The 18481-nt window shown below is 42.2% G+C and overlaps 2 protein-coding genes across 14 annotated transcripts in view; one reads left to right on the top strand and one right to left on the bottom strand.

The window, feature by feature from the left end:
- Positions 1-18481, top strand: part of LOC124301049 (uncharacterized) — a 97467-nt gene that overhangs the window by 78016 nt on the left and 970 nt on the right. For 3 of the 12 annotated variants that reach the window (XM_046755705.1, XM_046755716.1, XM_046755713.1), the window contains exons 2-5: positions 16936-17024; positions 17180-17586; positions 17693-18059; positions 18139-18419. In XM_046755705.1, the coding sequence (XP_046611661.1) occupies positions 16936-17024; positions 17180-17586; positions 17693-18059; positions 18139-18419 (1144 nt within the window). Of the gene's footprint in view, positions 1-10039; positions 10108-13317; positions 13377-15620; positions 15729-15871; positions 16277-16935; positions 17025-17179; positions 17587-17692; positions 18060-18138; positions 18420-18481 lie in introns of those variants that run through there. The other 9 variants (XM_046755707.1, XM_046755706.1, XM_046755715.1 and 6 more) reach the window with 7 other exon arrangements.
- On the bottom strand, positions 4857-13640 carry LOC124301052 (odorant receptor coreceptor). Of its 2 annotated transcripts, XM_046755722.1 has the most exons (10): positions 13458-13640; positions 12287-12430; positions 11663-12046; positions 11274-11528; positions 10944-11182; positions 7672-7771; positions 7477-7581; positions 7232-7387; positions 6139-6220; positions 4857-6064 (listed from the first exon to the last, which is right to left on the bottom strand). In XM_046755722.1, the coding sequence occupies exons 2-9, from the start codon at positions 12428-12430 to the stop codon at positions 6170-6172; spliced, it is 1434 nt and encodes a 477-aa protein (XP_046611678.1). In that variant the 5' UTR covers positions 13458-13640; the 3' UTR covers positions 4857-6064; positions 6139-6169. The 2 variants fall into 2 exon arrangements, with proteins under 2 accessions (XP_046611678.1, XP_046611677.1); XM_046755721.1 differs by having other exon boundaries at positions 4857-6220.

Here is an 18481-nt window from a genome sequence, read left to right as displayed (position 1 = left end):
CTCAAAAGCACGTTATACATACTTCACTGCATCACTACGGATAGACGCATGTCCAAGCCTTTGGTATTTCATATCGTTATTTTTTATACGAATGCCTCACGATTTGCTCAGTTAGAATTTAACGCATGAATCCAGCGTTTTTTTTCGGGGCACCTACCAGCCGATTTCCCTATATTGATATCGTCGATCCATGCGATAGTAACGGTGTAAAATCTTTTTGACCGCAGAAGAAAAATTCCCTCGAACGGCTCGGGCGACAGTTTTTACCGTGTTTATATTGACTTGACAATTTATACCAGGATCTGCTGCGTATAAACGAGCTCCGTCCCACGGCGAATTGTCACATATTGATCAGACTCACAAATCATCGGGAGAAAATTCTCACCTCACCTTTAGTGAGACTAAAAGTACCATCGTCAATGAAATAATGTCGGAATACGTGTGAAGAACTGGGAAAGGATATTATTTTCTGTAATCAACCAGATAATACTCGTATAAGGTTTAAGTTCGGTTGGAGAATTAAGTTGAAATAGATGGTTATAGCCAATATCCTCTCCCCTGGAGTTTCTAGTGGAGTAAAAAACTACGTACGTGTCTCGGGCTTAAGTTACTGCACACACCCTTTTCGTTTACTGTGTACGCTGAAGGGCGCAAAAATTAAACGTGGGTTTTAATTGCAAGGCACGAAACGAGGGAACCAAAAGACCGAAATCTGGAGGCTGACTTGAAGCATTGTCCATTCGGCGTAAAAAAATGTTTGAAGCAAGCGTCAGCGCGTAACGTTGGCTTCAGAATAAATTCGGAATTACAAGCTGCAGTAAAATCCACGCCTACTGTGAAACTATTTTACTTACGGCATTGTTTTTGTGGCGGAAGGCTGCGCCGCCTTCGGCCACTCGCAGTTTTTGTTCCAATGATGAGAAATTGATATTGATTAATTTAGAACTATCGTATCTTACGGGCGTTGAGGGTGTTTTTATCCCGAGTTATAACCGGCCCTCTTGCCGTTCAGAGATATTGGTTATCGATTAAAAGTGCATCGTTCGGTGCTGAACAAAGTCATTCCCATATGATGTGTCTTATTTACTACCGTCGAGCGGGCAATTTTCTCGTTGATATTTCTAATGTAGTTTTGTTTCGTCTCTCTTTCTCTCTCTTACTTCTTCGCTTGCTTCTGTTTTGCTTAATTTTTCTCGCAATACTTTACCGCTGACTCAGTCTGTTTACTGCTTTATTTAAGGTCATAACTGCTTGAATTTATCACCACCTTGTTGCCGTAACAGGTTGAAACGGATTTGTTTCGTCCAGATATCTGCCTCGTTATTTTAAATTGTCAATTTATAATTATTACCAATTATTGTCGAACAGTAATTCCAGATATCGATTGGATTCCGGTTTCAATCGCGACACCAATGTTAATTAGACCGGTCACTTTGACGATAGTCTCAAATTAATCAACACTTGTAATTTCACGCGCCGTTCTATTATGTGGCTTAGAATTTTCTTTTACCTCTTCTTCTTTTTCCCTCTTCTAATATTTTTCACACATTTGACCATTAATCACCAGCGTGTTATTGCTATGTATCGTACATAAGAAATTTTAGTTTTCTGGCTTTCAATTTCTGTCCGTATTGCTTGCGTGATTGCTTGTGAAAATAGCGAAAGTTTAGACTTATATTACATAACCATACACGAAAAACATACATGTGCGATATTTCTTCCATTCACTATATCGCTCAACTAATTATATCCCGCTAATTGACTGCCGGATCATGGTTTCATCACTTGGGTATTATTTGGCACTGGAGTTAGCACATCCGGTCACGACCTTTCGTCGTTATATTTTAGTTCCTAATCATCGTGTCGTATTCTCCTCCAGAGATCCAATTGCAAAGTCTTCATCTCTCTCCCTTCTCCTCCTTATCTTTCCATCTACCCTTCTCTTTCTCTCTATCTCTCTATCTCTCTCTCTCTCTCTCCTTCTCTCTCTTTCTCTTTTCTCTACCTTCGCCTCCTCTCTCCTCCTCTCCTCTGCTTCGTCTTTCGGAAAAAAGTCTTACTCGCGCACCGCTCACTACCCCAGCGTACCGAACGACACCTCCGAGACCGCGTTTTCAGTCATAAACTGGAAATATTTTTTGGAAAAAGCTCGTTGCGTAGCATCCAGCATCGCCTGGCACGAGGAGTCAGAGCCCTGCTGACTGCCTCCCTCGGTCCGATCGAAGCGACCCTCTCTGGGAAAGGGGCGAGAAGGAACGAGGGGAGCTGGGGTGGCGGCTGCGCATTTATCCGGGCGCCAAAATTCGCTTCCAAACGCATATCGTACGTTTGGCAAACAGCCCGAAAGGCTTGCCTCTGAATATCGGCCCCACGAACCCGTCTGCGTGAAAATTCTATCGCTCCTTGGCTGTACAGCTATAACCAAAAATAACAACGATCGACGAGGCGCGCTGTTACACCCTCAACATTCCGTTCCGCAAAGCGGCCGAAGCACATTCGAAGCTTTCAGCGACCAGATAAAGCAGTTATTGCCGTTATTGGTGCGCGGTATCATGGCTACCAGAGAATCGAGCTTTTTCAATTTCGACGGTCTTGCTCCTTCACCTGTTACAGATTCAACGGCAGACGTTGCAGATGCGATACTTCATGCATGCTCGGATGCGATTCTTGCTGGTTGTAAACCGAACTTTATTGCGATGCTTCAGCCGATACGCATACACGTCTACTCTATGCCTGCGCCAACGGTTCATACCAAATGAAAAATCTCTCGGTACCCAACGATTGGAACCATCTGTATGGGTATGAAGAATATATTCTTAAAACTGTCTTTCGCACCCGTAAAAATGACCGTAAAATTTGATATTCGATATAGCATGCATGAGAGATCTCGGTGGATCCCGTAACATCGTTGTATCCTCCGTGTATTAACCTGCAGACTCGAGGTTATATATCCATCGTACATTATACACCTCGGTTACCGTACAAGTTATCGGTTTGTACAAACTTCCCATCGTTAATACCGAATTTTTTTTAAAACTCTGCGACAATTTACCAGTTCGCGGTGTTCCGCAAATTTTCGACTTTCAGGTTTCCACCAAATGCTTCTTTGGTATGGGGGGGATGTTGCCGAAGAAATGTGCAGACCCAACTGTTTCTGACACCTGCACCTTGCTTCGACATTTATTCCCATGGCCGTTTCTATTTCACAGCAACCTCAATTTTATAGCAACCCCGGCAGGAATTTTTCCGGCTGGCTTGAACATATTTCATTCCAGTCACGTACCCCTGTACGCGTTTATTTTGTATATTCATAAATTCCATGAGGAAGCCGATATCGGCGTGGTCGGCGTATACTATTTCACAAAGGCAAACCTGCGGTGAAATATCGTTGTACAATTTGTACGTGAAAAATTCAAATATAAATGCACACCCCGGTGTAACGTTCCGGTATAGCGATCTATGACGTATCCTCGACATATTTCAAAGGCTTACGAATATTGATCGAACGAATCGGAAGCCCCCGTTCCGAGGCAAAATAAATCCGACTTGTTATCGGAACTTTTTGAACACGCGACTGCAGCTCTGAGAGAGAAAATCTGGGAGGACGAACAAGGGTCGTGCAACTCTGGTTGAAATTTTGTGTAAATGTATGTGACCACAGTCGTCCCCGTTTACCCTCGGGTCCTTGCGAAATCCCACCTGATGTTTCAAGGGTTCCCATAAAGAGGGACGACCTCGTATATTTACAAATCCCACCGATCGACTGTTCCAGACTTAGAAATTGTTTTAGAGTGTTCCTCGACGGTCTCGTTCTACTGGCTGATTGTCGCTATTGCTTTGCAGTTACGACCTTCCCCTCACTTCGAGTACATTCGGTTCATACATAGGCCGGAAACAAGATTCATAAAAATGCACCGGATGTTGACCAGGGAACGATCTACGCGTACGCACGTTCACTTGGGATGTTGGGAATCGATATTTGGCATTGATTCGATGTGTAGGATAATTTTCACGCCTATGCGGTGGAAAAGCAGCTTGCTGGGAGCGTGATGAAACATTTGTTTTGGAAAAGTTCCCGACACACGCAAAGAGAACAGGAAACTCGTACTCCTTAATGGCTGAATGTTTTATTAGATAAATATATATAGTATAGATTTACATAGAAAGAACAGCTGGGACTGTGGGAAATTGAATAATTAAATCAACACTTTTGAACTCCGTTGCACGTTAATGCCGAGTATAAGAATTCAGAGCGCGTGGATTACCAAACAGCTCTGCTCCGCCTGCCGATACAACATGCCAGCACGTAGCATCCTCGCTCAACACGATCGTTGTAACTATTATTAAGGTTTATATGTTACTTGGTAAATTATCATTATTTTATATCCTAATGCTTAGATTTACGTTACATACCGTTACGGTATTATCTTTAATCGAATCCTGCTGCATTTGCAAAGAATTAACTTTTTTCCCGACAAATAGTCGTGGGTGTAAGAATTTGGTGCCCAGTGGTATTATTTTGAAGGATAAATACGCGTACTCAAGTTTTTGGATCAGAGAAAAAAGAAATCCTGTCTTAGAATATATGTAGAAACATTTGTATGTAGAAACGTGTCAAAATTCATAAGCACGTCTTCGGCGTGGAATTGGGTCACAAATGCACGTACGCGTATCGTACAGTTATTTTAAATACTTATAGTAATAACTTAAGATGGGTTCACGACGAGGAAAAAGGAAGAATGTGTGTAGGATTTTCGATATATGTTATGGGTTTTATGTGATAACGGGATGGAGAGACGGATTTAGTTACATGACTGAATGAATTTATTAAATGCGCAAAATATCATAAACTCTCACGCTCGAAACGCGTACATCGTCGCTGCGAGCGCTCGCACACACACGCCGTTCACACGCGCACACTCATCTTTTTGCGTTCCTACAAATGTTACCATTTACTTTCACGCCATAATAATTCACTTATAAATCAATTGATAGTAGGTCGCACAGTACCTAACTATTTGGTCAGTTATCTTAGGGTGCGACAAAATTTCAAACACTATTTACTACTAATTTTGATTTCTCTAATTGAATTTCAACGTTATTCTGATAACCTTTCAGGAATATACTTATTCTTGTAGTCATTTACATGGTTCCGTAACGCAAGTATCATCGTTACTATCTTCAAATTCTCTATTAATTATTATGTTATTTCGTTGAGGCATTTCGTCACACATTCACATGTGTACGATTCGGTTAAAGTCTACCGGTAAATTCTAATTGTAACGTAATACAATTCGAAAAATATTTTACTTAAGTATAAGCCTATAAGACAAGAGCAAAACAGACAGTAGTAAGACGCCTTTCGCCTTTGAAAAAAATTATATAGATTTAAAGAAAAAGCTCAATACCCCGTAGAAATTGTCAGAATAGCACTCGGTATAAGATTCGCGTATTTACATACACAGTTAAAAGTTTTTTCAGACCAACTGTATTTTTTCCTATTCTTAGCAACGTGAAATAAACTGCTGGACTGTATTGCTGGTCAGGAGAATAAAATTTTTATAACTACGATAACATTAATTCTCACGTATAAATATAAGCTTAGCGTAAGGTTTCCCCATTGAGTCCTAAAATATAGACCTCCCTTTTATGCCCGAAACCTTGCAATTACAAACGATCAGAACTTTCGTTCATTTTTCTTCTTTGGCTCACAACTTTCGAGTAAAATTTAACAATTTTCGAGCCGTTCGTTCAAAATCTCAACACTGTTTTGTGCATCGACACAGACGGTTCGAAAATTGAAATGCGAACAGTTCATTCAAGTATTGCATATCGGTTGATATTCACCAACGTATGTAATAAGTCGAAAATTAATCATTTTATCTGCCCAACGTTTAGTGTAGGTTTCATACGTATCATGAGATTCCGTTGAAGTAATAGTTTAATACTGGTATTTTCTTCAATTACCAAACTTCGTGAGGCACCACAAAGCCAGAGTGAAATGGGCGATTCGGCTCAGCCGGCTGCTTAAGAGAATATTCCTTCTTCGTACCTTAAGTAAGAACTTAAAAAAAAAAAAAAATGAAAAAAAAACCACAATCGGATCCCCCCGCGAATCAGACGAGCAAGAGAACTCACTTTAGCTCTATGGCGGATGATGATTGCGGATTTAACCGAGCTGCATCAGCACCATGAAGTAGGTAACCATCGCTCCAACAACCTGCGAATAATTAATTTCATTAATGAAACCATCACCGCCGCGGTTGTAATTATACTAGGCTAACCGTTGACACCCGTGGATTTCGCGTGTTTCTTAGCCACCGGTGGATAATTGCAATAATGCCCTGCGTGTTCCTAGATTTTCACTGTGCAGAAGCTATAACGCGACGTAAAGCTGAACGCATGTTACATCAGATATCAGAATAATATCTCTGAAAATGTCGGAATACCATCGACTCGGTCGTATTCGAACTCCTACTACTATATCAGCATAAATATCGTACTTTCTACACAATGCTGTTTATGTATTTCTGATCTAAGAACTGGACGGAAATTGAAAATAGTGGCCGCGTCTCAATCAACTGTAGATAACTACCAAGTTCAGCGAGTCATTTTTACGATGCACGATGTACATAATATGGGTCTGTGGTGACGCTTAATAATAGTTTAGAAAAAAGTGATACTACAGTTTGTGATGGACCAGTACTATATACGGTAAATCTAACTTCTGGGAAGAAAGAAAATTGGACGACACTTTTTACCACCAGATCATATCAGTCTTGTGTTGTAGAATCACTGCCATGTGACAGAGTATCTGCGTAAAAAGACGTCCCAAAGTTCTATGATTTCCCTTCAGACCATCACCCGCAAAACGTGACTCTCCACCCGTCGAGTAGACTCAACCATACTCTATATACGATGTACGTATTACATCTTATACATTATTTGACCCATCCTCGAGAAATATTTTTTCGCGAAACTCCCGACACTCCTTCCCGCGTTTGGAAATGTGATCAGCTGCTTAAGATTTTTTATTAAATTAAAGTCACAGTCCAGTGATGTGTCTTTTACGCTGTATTGCGATCATTGTTTCCATTAAGTTTGAATTTTTTCACGGTCATCAAGTTTGAATCCCACCAAGTTTCGGAACAACGAATTCATCGGCAATAATACTCGCCGTATTGCGTAGAAAATAGTCACATCGTCGGTGTACATTTGTATCGTCACTTACCGACGCGAACAAGTCCAAAGAAACCGTGAAGAACTTGGCACCGGAAACCGACATGGCCTTTTGACACTGCTGACAAACAATTTGAACGAACGTCTTCGCCTCCTCAGATCCATCGTACCACTGGCAGGAGTAGGCGGCATCCATAACCGATGAACTCTACAATGAGCAAAATATTCCCCTAGAGTAAAACCTGGTGGACCGTTATTAGTTTGTCTCAGTTCAATTAGGAGTCTAACGAGGCCTACCTCTTCGATCAGTCGATTTCCAAATATACAAAAGAGAAAGACTTGCCCCAGACTGTAGACGATGTAACCTATGACGCCCATTGAGTATACGTCAAAGCCAGAAATCTGTTTTGGGCAAAGTAACGCTCTTGTACTTTTTTTGCGATTTTTATATTCGTAAGTAACGGAGTAATATTACAGATTGTGTGAGAATACCTTTGTTGCTTGATAAGCGAGCAGAGTTAAGGTAATTGTGGCTATCAACATGTGGATAAGTAAGGCAAACCCGTAAGTATCCCCGACGACTGTTATGAGTCTGAAAAACAATAGTGCAACATGTGTAATACCAGACCGTGATCCACCTTCGATCCATAAATTATTCGATTTCACTCCATAAGTACGTCAGGTCTATTCGCAAATAACCATTGAGAAGAACCATTGAATGGTACTTTTTCTTTCAGTCGTTGACGGGTAAAAATTTGTTAATTCCGTCCCATCGTTGGAAAGTGTATACGAATTGATGAACGTGCCTTTGCGTTATAGCTTGCCGGATCAACGTTACTGTAATTTCTGAGAAAGATCAGACCATGAGACAATGTCGATAATGTAGGCGAAGAAGCTACCAGAGTCCCGGTACCACCCACTTGGACGACGACTTCACGGCCTAACCGCCCCGAAGATAACTTGGTTGCCATTGTCGTTTTGCTTGAATATTTCAAGCATAGCTCTTCCAGCGTGCTATTGCTAGCTTGTACAGCGAGGAAGGCGTGTCTCTGCCATTCTACATACACCATGTGGTAGTTCACCGTGCCGCGAAGCCCTTTAAGCGTTTTCCCCGTTTCGTAAAAGGTAAAACTTCCCGCGACTTCTTTGAGGTAAAAAAATGACAGAACAAAGGGATGGCTCGATTAAATAAACGTGTGCCATTGATTTACGCACGAGTGGTTTAAATTCGTGTGGAGTGAACGTCTGGGTGGATACCAAGACGATTTTCCAGTCCCGCCTTAAAGAAATTTATTGCCTTTTCTTTCGTTGCCTCGGGGTTGACTTCGATATTGTTATCTCGGTCACGAAACCCGTTCACGTCAAAAAGATGATGATCAAATTCGTCGGTTTTTTTCAGAGGGGGGGATTAGTTCATGCAAACCAAGTCTCATTTCGGGGGAGGCGAAAATTTGGCATGTCAAGACGAGGAAACGAAAGTCACGGCGTCAAACTCCAGCTTTCGATGCGTTTAATCGAATTGTACGAAGACTGCCGCATCGTTGTCACAGACACCAGACTCCGTGTAGTGTCGACAATAATTCGCTTTGCTTGGCTTCGGAAAGGTCTCGATCGAACACTTTACGCGCGATATTTCTTTTTTACTGTGTAAATACACCAGATTCGGAGGGTCTGGTATAAAATAAGGCACATGTTTTCCTTTCGGAATCCGGAAATGGAAAGCAAAGCCCTTTGAAGTCTGTAAAAGAAGATTAGGCTGTCAAAATAGCATTTGCTTTGCTTCTCTGACCCACGTACGGTCGGATGAGAGGAAAAGGAATTTCTGTACACGCTCCGAAGTGAATATATGATCGTCCCGGGATCGACCGTTTCGCCCTTGCTCCCGACGTTCCTTCTTCATATTATACGTGGGTTCTTTCATCGACTGCTGTCATCCCTTCCTACCCCATTCCTCTATGTCCACCGTGTGGTCGCGTTACGTTCTCCAAACCCCGTAAATTGAACGCCACACACCGACTCGCAACACCAGCGGTCAATATCTCGCTCACATTCGCTCTTGCGATTAATACTTGACCACTGTGGGATTTCCAACAGACGTCTGGTTGTTTCTCTTTCGTATATACAGGTATGTATATGCACGGAATGAAGTGGAATGGGGTGACGAAGTTGGACGGGGATGGGGTGCAATAAGGGTGCAGGAAAAATGGGCGAATAATGGAAAGAGGATACAGTTGTGCCCCATATTACGAACGCCTTTGCGGCTTCGGTATGTCGCACGAGCAGCAGATAGGTATACAAATGCATACCATAAATTTTCTCCAGAATTTTTCCAGAAGACGTATGACTTTGTCGGACCTAAACCCGTTGTATAATATTTACCAGACTGGATTTACCCAGCATCTGAGAGAAGCCTTTATTTAATCATTACCGATCGAGTTTCAAACCCTTACTGAAAATTTTAAGACTCCAGACGAAATGTTTCCGAGCAGGTTCAAAGTGTTTTATTAAATATGCAGTCGAGTCGAGTGGCGATCAAATATGAATTTCGCCGCTCAGCTATTCAGGGTATTTGCATCTCACATATTGGGAAGACTCTGACCTACTTTGACCAGGGTGAGTGATTACTGCTTTCTGTCTTTCATGAATTAATTGACGACACGTTTGCAAAGTTTTTCTTCAATATCTTTCTTTTTCCTAACTCTTTTTCATCGCTTCATCCAAAGGTGACGCGAAATGGATGTCAAACGGTTCGTGCTTGGATCGTATCATGCTATTCTAAAATCAGTCTGGAAGTAAAAAATTCAAAATTTGTTTGCTCAAGTGATCACGTCGAGTACATGTATTTCTCTTTTGTTTTCAGAGTCAACGCAACTGAGCATACGAGCAGTTAACAACAGTCACTGAGAAAGTCTCGCATCATGTTGTAGCGTGAGTTTCAACATCGAACAGTGAGATTTCTTTTAAACAAAGTCTAAGAAATTTTCTATCCACTCTCTTGTGTACACACCAAAGCAGCGGCCCCTCTTTTACGGATTACTATCCATATTGGCGGACTATGGGCATAATACCGGGCACAACATCTACAGCGGTGTTACTTTCAAAGACCGTGACTTGCAATAATTGCACATGACATAGTCATGTGACGTCACACTGTCGCCGAATCGTGCACTGACTTTTACGAGCCTACGAGCCTCTGACCTACGTTCACGAGGCTACTAGTCACGCATTTCAGTAAACATTACAAAAAACAGAGAAAACTAAGCGCACGTTATTCGTACTGCCCCAAGTCAACTGATCAACAAGCCTGTCTAAAATGAAAGATTCAACTAATTTTTAGGAATACTTCTGTCACAGAATCTCGTTGGTAGAGCTGTGAACGGTCGGGTAGCATTCGTTGGAAGTAATGAACCACAGCTTACGGTTTTTACTGCTAGCAGTTATCATGTGTAAGTGGTTACAAGTACCGACTAGAAAATTAAAGTTACTTCTCCTTGGCTATCGACGTGTTTGTCGTGAATGATGCACGGGCAAATCTCCCCTCCATAATATACCTGCGTATGGATTTCCTACCCTCTTTCAACTACTATTCAGCGCTTGGGTATCTCGAATCTATTGCTCGGTCTCCCCAAGTTTTTCTCATTGAAAAATTTCGACTGCCAATTGGCTAATCCTTACCTCGACCCATTTGACAATTGCCGGTGGACTTTTTTCCCAATTCGTATGATTTATCGCCAAAAATTGAATTCAGAATAGCCACGACTCACCTCACTATATGCTTGTGCCTTTCGACCCAGTACTTGATGGCACTTCTGACCAATATTTCCTGCTTCTTGGTCAGCCCGTTCGGACCGACTCCACCACCGAAGCCGAGGCCTGTCGTGGATCTGAACGTGGCCGTAAAGTCTTGTCTGTTGCTGTAAATCCCTCTCAAATCCATATCCAGCATGTCGTTTTCGGGTGGCGGCGGGGGTTGATTGTCTCTCAAGTGTTCGGTACTTCCAGCCTGCGCAGTGATGGGAAAAAGTTAACCACTTCAAAGGGTGTCGAGTATACGAACTTGTGCGAGGTCGTACGTACGAATAGATTCTGCTTACTTTGAACAATTCGTCGCTGTGCGGAACAACCGTGTCCAACGTTGCACTCAGCTCGATCAGCGGCTTCATTATTTGCTTCAGATGTTGAATCTGCTCGCAGGCAAAAAGTAGCCAAGAGCAAAAGAGCACGTCCAGCATGTTGGCGCTCATCAGACAGACCAGGACCCAATAGAATTGAAATATCAATGTGGCGACGTGAGCTACGCCATGACTGGCGTCATAAGGGTACCAGGACCGCAGCATCAGCCTTGGCATCTACAAAGTTTTCCAAGTTCATACGCTACCTGTTTCTTAAAATTATCAAACGACAGCTTCTCTTCCTTATTGATCTCTCCCTTTCAATTTGTCGATCGAAATTAAGGCGAAGGTTATTAGCGAGGGTGCGTTACCTCGATGGTCGTTGTCTCGTTCGTTTCCTTGTCGACGATATTCTTCACGGAGTCACCCATGAAGGTTAGACCGGTCCACGCGAGAACCGAAAACACGGTTGCGGCCGTTACGCTAGTTAAAAGACGTCTATTTTTCGATAGCGCGATGGCATGGTATCGAGCGTTACTCTCGGCAAACAAGGGGTGGCTGTTCGGATTGTTCCAAATTCCCAATGTCCGATAAAACATTTTACTCCTCGCGCCGGCGTACGTCAGCTTTGATAAGCTATGCGTGAAAAAGAGGAAGGTGATGGTGTTTGCGGTCATGTCTTCAACGTCATCCCTCTCAAAGAAGAGGTTCAAGCCGCAAAAAGAAAACTGTAGAAGGATCAAGAGTAGGTGAACCTGCAAAAGGTCGTTAAGTTAGCTCAAGAAATCCGTAAAATACGGTAGTAACTGCATAAAGAGCATATTTTTTCACACATCGACACGTTTTCTACGATGGCTTAGCTCGTAATATTAAACAAGACATACATAATTGCATTATCGCATCAGCGGTCTTGACTGACCCCGTATTTATCTATAGTTATATCTTTTGCGATGCTGATAACCAGTCTGAGAGTAAAACTGAGTACAGTGGCTTACGAAGCAGTAGATTTTATGAAACAGCTTTATATTGCTTCGTCCCGCGTCGTTGTAATATTGAAAGAAGAAATGGCCGGTGAACTGCATGATCCGAATATTCGGCATCAGGTCTGCCACGAGACCTTGCTGCTTATATTTCATCATCTGCGAAATGAACAGTATAATTACACCCGCATATCGGCGGACCTTGATTGAATTATTTCTAGAGTATTCAACTTGACGTTTCGATTTTTGTTATGCTGAGGGTCGAACGCGGATCAGGTTACTGGGCTGCCAGAAAAATTTGCAAGGCTGAAATTAAATCCAATTTTCATCACAGACGTGATCGACTTTCAAAAAGTTCAAAAACTATGAATTTTACTATCAAGGGTTCTGAAGCACCAGAAAATATAAATAACACATGCAATTCTATCAGCCAGGAAAATTATAACCCAAATTCGTGATCTAGTGAAATTAGGTTTATAAAATTTACTCGTGTGGAAAATAATGTCCGATCGATATAGGGAGCCGTAATTAAACAGACGTATAACCGTAGCAAGCGATAAATATTTCAGACGAATTTGAATTCACAATGTAATACAAAATGTCAGATGACACGTGATCGTATAATTCGCTAGAATAGCAAATAACGAACGCCGTCTTCGTTATGAATTCTTAATCCTAGCGATAAATATTGGCAAGCGAATTAAATAATCGAGTGCTCGATTCGCTTTGTTTCACATTTATTCAGTGCATTAATTGAGACGATATACTTTGAGCGTGATGAGATTGTTCACTAAATTCCCTTTTCATGAAATACAACTCTAAATTCTGCTTCATTCTGAGTTGCAAATTCTGCATTCTTCCTTTTATTCCATATGCGATGCGCAAGTAACAGCGTGCTAATTTTCTGCCGATTCTTACCGGGCAGTGATTGTGTTAAATTCCTGTGAGTGCGAATTGGCGTATTCCACAGTTACCCTGGGGGGGGGGGGGGGGTTTATGCGTTAACCAAGTTCATTTTTCAATTCGATAAATTCAAAGTGCAGCTTGAACTTGAACTTGGGGGGGGGGGGGTTGGTGCTCTGCTTTCATCCGCGTCGTGGTGCTGGTGAGTAAATTGAAACGATTCAAATTCCAACGGAAATGCGAAGGAATCCGACGAACCCTGTTCTGTAACAAAAAGTCTTACCTTGAGTTCTGTGTGTACTAATCCAAAACCGCGCGAGGGAAACGAAAAGCGATCAACCGTGCGAACCGTGCAGGTACTCTATAATTCCTCGACGAGGCGGCCGGCGAACAAGGAGGTCGTAAGATGACAAGAAGGTGACCGCGAGGTGGACTCGGAGAATCGCGCGCAAACGCTTGCCCTCCTCTGTTGCAACGCTCTGCCTGAAAAGGCTCGCGGACATCCGCCGTTCCTCGGAGACGCCCAACGTGGTCCAATGATAGCTTTACTTTTGCGCGCAACCGCTTCTGCGTTCTTGATGCACTGCTCGTTGCTTTGCCGCCAGACTCTTTTCTTATTTACCAAACATCGGGTTATCACTGTCCTTTTGTAAGGCGCTAATTTTTTATGCTCGTACCTACTCCTGCCATTATCATTTAGAGTACCTAACGATGATTTTTCCTCACCACGCACTCTTTGTAGACCTAAAAGTTATTTTAACAGGACGGCGACAGACCGGAAAACCGGGTATAGTCAGGGAAAAGTCATGAAATTATGATCGAACGTAGGAAAAAATCGTAACTTTTTTATAAATCGTTTCCAAACATTAAGCTATGCTTCGTCAATTCGGTTAAGCTAACTTTCGGAAATGGTTATTGTTCGATTTTTAATTATTTCTGTGAAACGAAGCAATACCGTGTGTATTTTAAATCCAAATTTATATATTCAAGATGCACAACTTCTGGAGCTTTTTATCATAAAAGCTACGCAAGATTACCTAATTTTTATGGGAAAACCTCAGGGAGTTCTGAATTTTTTGACGAGAAAAGTCAGGGAAAAGTCGAGGAATTTTGTTTACGTAAAATTGTCGTCAACCTGTTTAACGTTTTGCTTGAAGTTGAACACGGAGATTTCTCCTTTCATTAAAAAAATTTGACTTTCAAACTCAATTTTTTGAAACCTAATTCTACGCGAACTGCCGCAGATGCCGCACAAAGTTTTATATTGGTTGATAAAATATATCTAAAATTACAAGTAATTTTTTTTCGATATTCCGTACCCATTTTTAACTGATAATTCTGCGTATGAATGTTTCATTTTGATCTGTATGTATATTCTGAATTAATAAACAGATCGTTACGGCTATCACGCTACTCGGCAAGTCCCGCAAGTCAAAGAATATTAAATTCTTCCCAATTTAGTGTTGAGTTCGGGATCGGCGAGGGTAGCCTGACATATGTAAGTCAAATTAACTGTACCCTACATTTGAACTACTAACAGAATTTATAACTACTCGCCATTTATACTAATGGTTAGTTCTATTACCGGGTCACCCACTGGAGACATTACCCTGGGACCACTAATGTAAATAGATACCTCTGTGTACTCCAATGACGTGAAATTCAAATCATCTTATAGCCCTAAAGTTGAAAAGATTCCATTCAATTTGCCAGAATCACAGTTGAAAACCCGCCTTATCGATGTCTGCTGAACGTCGATCGTGACTATTAGTACAAAAAACTATTTACGGATTTCCTCCTCCGCTTCTCCTTTCGTGTAACTAGTACTCAAAACTTGTATTTCTACGACAAAACAAGATTTGTGACTATTAGTACCAGAAGCCATTTACGAATCTCCGCCGTTAGGAATTATCATAACATCCAAAACTCGTTTTCCAGCGTCAAAACGAGACTTGTGACGCCATTATTATATGGGAATGTGTTAGCCCGTCTTAGATTAAGGCAAATATCTCTATACTGATGTGCAACTCCTTGAACTCGGCGAATGAAATTCGGGTTTATGTAGCTGCGTAACTGATGTAGAAGGTGTGTGTATCTACATCATTGGGAGCCGATCTGTTGAGGCCCTACCTGCGATGATCTATAAATCGTGAAGATGTGATCCACGCAGTGTGCTAAAAAAGAAAATTTTTAGTATCACCTTCAGTTTTTTGCACTCTGATACCCTAAAGAGGATTTTAACGAGTACTCGGCTCATTAATTTGAACCGAATGACTCGATGTCAATGTTGGTGCCACTGATTTTTACATATCCGTTTGACCCGTCTGCGTCTACACTGACGCGTTGTACAGCCCCTCGACTTACAACGATTTAGGTAGTGTGTAACGCAAAGTCGTACAGCTTGCCCTCCAAGCATTCCCAGACAAGATTGTTTCATTATTTACAGGCATCAAATCTTACGCTATCATACGTATTAAGGACTACGTCAACGGTGTTGTTTTGGGTACTGAGAATGGTACTTGTGCCGGTGTCGTCATGTGCCATTTATGTGGAGGTAACCAGCACCTTGGAATTCCTTTGTAATCGATCTATCGCTTGATATAAGCGGCACACTATAGTCTTGGCCACGTGGAAATTGCATAACTAATAGAAACTGTTTAACGTTAGATACGTAAAAACATATTTTCGATATTCCAGGAAACCTGATGTGGCGAATCGCAGAGTCGAAAATGTCGATTTTGAATGATCCCGATGACAGGTTGACTCGAATATCGAACCGTTTCGAGAGATTCCAACTCAGAGGTGGCTCAAAGCCTCTTGAATTATGCAGGGTTGATCCGAGGTTTGATCATGACTCTGAGAAGGCAATGAAAACGTTGGGAGACAAACATCGACTTGTATATTGTTGCATTTGTTCGTCGTCCAGGAAACTCGAGGTGTTTGATTTTGGGCGATTGTTTAGTAGCGTTTCGTAGGTGCCATTATACGGACGTGCAAATTGATTTAGCGTGCGATTGAATTTTCTGGTGTACGAGAAGAGCACGGAAAGAAAGTTTGGAAAGAAACTTAGATAAAACAGCTGCAGAAGTCTGTAGAAGTTCGGTAAATACTCCACATCCATTACATTACTCGCCAGCAAACAAATATTCCCACATAGATAACGAAATAGCTAACTTATTATTAACCTGTTATTCTTCAATGCAAATAACTATCCGTATAATTCAGTGGACGTTTGTTATTCCACGCTGAAAGGTGATTACGTGAAATTCCACTCCAAATTATGTACGGGCATACTCTTCGCACTAGTCATAATTGTTTACAAATAATTTTGTGTGATCCATTGTCCGTAAATTTTCCATCCAGATAAATTTTATTATTATTTTAATTTTTAATTCGACCAAATAATTTGAATAAAAATTTTTTTAAAAATTAAAAAAAAAATTGAAACGCTGTACCTACGAGCAAAATTTAGTTCTCAGTTACGAGTTATCTGAGAAATACAGAGCGTCATAGGTGTCGTTGCATTGAAAAAAAAAATCATATTCGCGGCATACAATTTACCCATTAATAGACACTCTGTACGTAATATTAAACCGATAAAGCGTGGTGGAGTGCGCAATCGTTTTTTTTTTTTCAACAAAAGAATAGCGGTTAGTTGCTATTTGAAACACGACTCTGTTGTCTTAATAAATTTTAATAGGTTGAAAAGATTTGGCGACACGTATCTCGAAGTAACGCGCATGTATTCTCTCTCTCTCCAGCTTTACAATGTTCAAATCATTGCTCGTGGTTGGATTGATGGTGGCGATTGCTACCAACTCTGGTTACGCCTTCGTCGTAGACCGATCAGGTATGAATAATTTTTCAAAACATAAGACATAAAGAAGTAAAATAAATGGATTAAAACAGAGATTGGAAAAAAATTCAACCGGCCGTAGAGGCTTCAATAAAAAAAGCTGTTTCTGGGTGAAATGTCAGCGACATTGTTTTCTCCGCTTTCTTCAGCTGCAGCAGCATGGGATACGGCGCCGAGCTTGGACACCGAGCAAAGGACATCAGTGGACCAGATGTTGAATGGCAAGATGCAAGTAACCGGGATGAACAAGATCCTGCAGGCTTCGGACGCGAAGAAATCGGCAAAACACGTTGACGAGTCGACCGCTGAGGATCCGTCCAGGGAGAAGCGGTCTGAGGTTGTAATAATTTCATCGGACAGCGCCAGCCGCGGTACCGAATCTCTGAAGGAACCGAAGGACGCTCTGAACGGCCTTTTCGAGGAAAACGCCGGAAAGGATGCAGATTTTCCGCGCAACGTTGTGTTCCTACTGATAGACGAAACCAGCCAGGACAAAGAGGAACTGTGGAACACTTTCAGGAGCAAGCATGACTTCCCCGTTCAAGGACTGCTGCAGGTAATGTTACGAATCGTCCGCTCAGCTTATGGATGTCTGATTAAAAATTCAAAATTACGTCGCTGGTCACTTTTATAAGGAAAATGGCAAATAACCTGCTTTACAGAGCTGCCGCAACAACAACACACCCTTGAAGTACAACCTTCAAGACGATCCGATGGCACTGCTTAGAAAAGACAAGGACTGCGAGTGCGAACACTTCCTGCGAGCCAACGTTGGTGCTCTGCTTTCATGGGCTCGGCATGCCAAGGTGATGACAACCGGAGCAGTCTCAGCGACAAACTTCTCTATCCCCGCAGCCATCGGCTATGACGGTCCCGCAGGCATTGCCAAGGAAATGAACGAGGCCGATGAGAACAACGTGAAACGAGAAGCCCGTCATTCGAGACCCGAGTTCCACGATGTATGGCGTCTCATCGATTTGGACAGGCAGCCTGGAGCACTTCCGACATCAGCTTCGTCCAAGCCCGAGGGTAAGCCCACAGCTTTCACCCCAGAGGGCAGAAGGCAAAGGATGATACGAGCCAGTAACTCGCATCTCGCTAATTTCAGGAGCTGCAAACACCGATGGAATGTGGGACGTCTTCGACATGTTCTCCAGGATTCGCGTGGCCTTCTTCAGGAGCCTCCTTGACTCACTCGGCGGAAACCTTGGCGCCCAAGAAGACGAGTTCCCTCCGCGTCGACCATCTCCTCTGCAGTCGAACCTGGTCGATCTAGTCAGTGACACGATCAAGGAACTGAAGTCTGCCTCAAACGAAAAGGGTTACATGCTGGTCGCCGCTGCTCCCGGAAACGATCTCTCTTCAACCGTCGAGCTGCTCACTCGCGAGGTAATACTGCCAGCCACTGAATCTTCGACTATGAATAACTCTTCTACACATTGGCATTCCAA

The sequence above is a fragment of the Neodiprion virginianus genome, chromosome 3, assembly GCF_021901495.1.
Source record: "Neodiprion virginianus isolate iyNeoVirg1 chromosome 3, iyNeoVirg1.1, whole genome shotgun sequence".
In the NCBI taxonomy this organism is placed as follows: Eukaryota; Metazoa; Arthropoda; class Insecta; order Hymenoptera; family Diprionidae; genus Neodiprion; species Neodiprion virginianus.
The sequence above is the reverse complement of the archived record's forward strand: the minus strand, read 5'-3'. Positions and strand labels throughout refer to the sequence as shown.

Bases quoted from the DNA above. Each gene is read 5' to 3' on its own strand.
- LOC124301052 (XM_046755721.1), bottom strand. From the start codon at position 12,430: ATGATGAAATATAAGCAGCAAGGTCTCGTGGCAGACCTGATGCCGAAT. The intron at 12,047-12,286 runs GTAAGCCACTGT...GACCTTTTGCAG, and splicing joins TTCATAAAATCTACTGCTTC to GTTCACCTACTCTTGATCCT. The intron at 6,221-7,231 runs GTAAGTGACGAT...AATTATTCGCAG, and splicing joins CTTTGGACTTGTTCGCGTCG to GTTGTTGGAGCGATGGTTAC.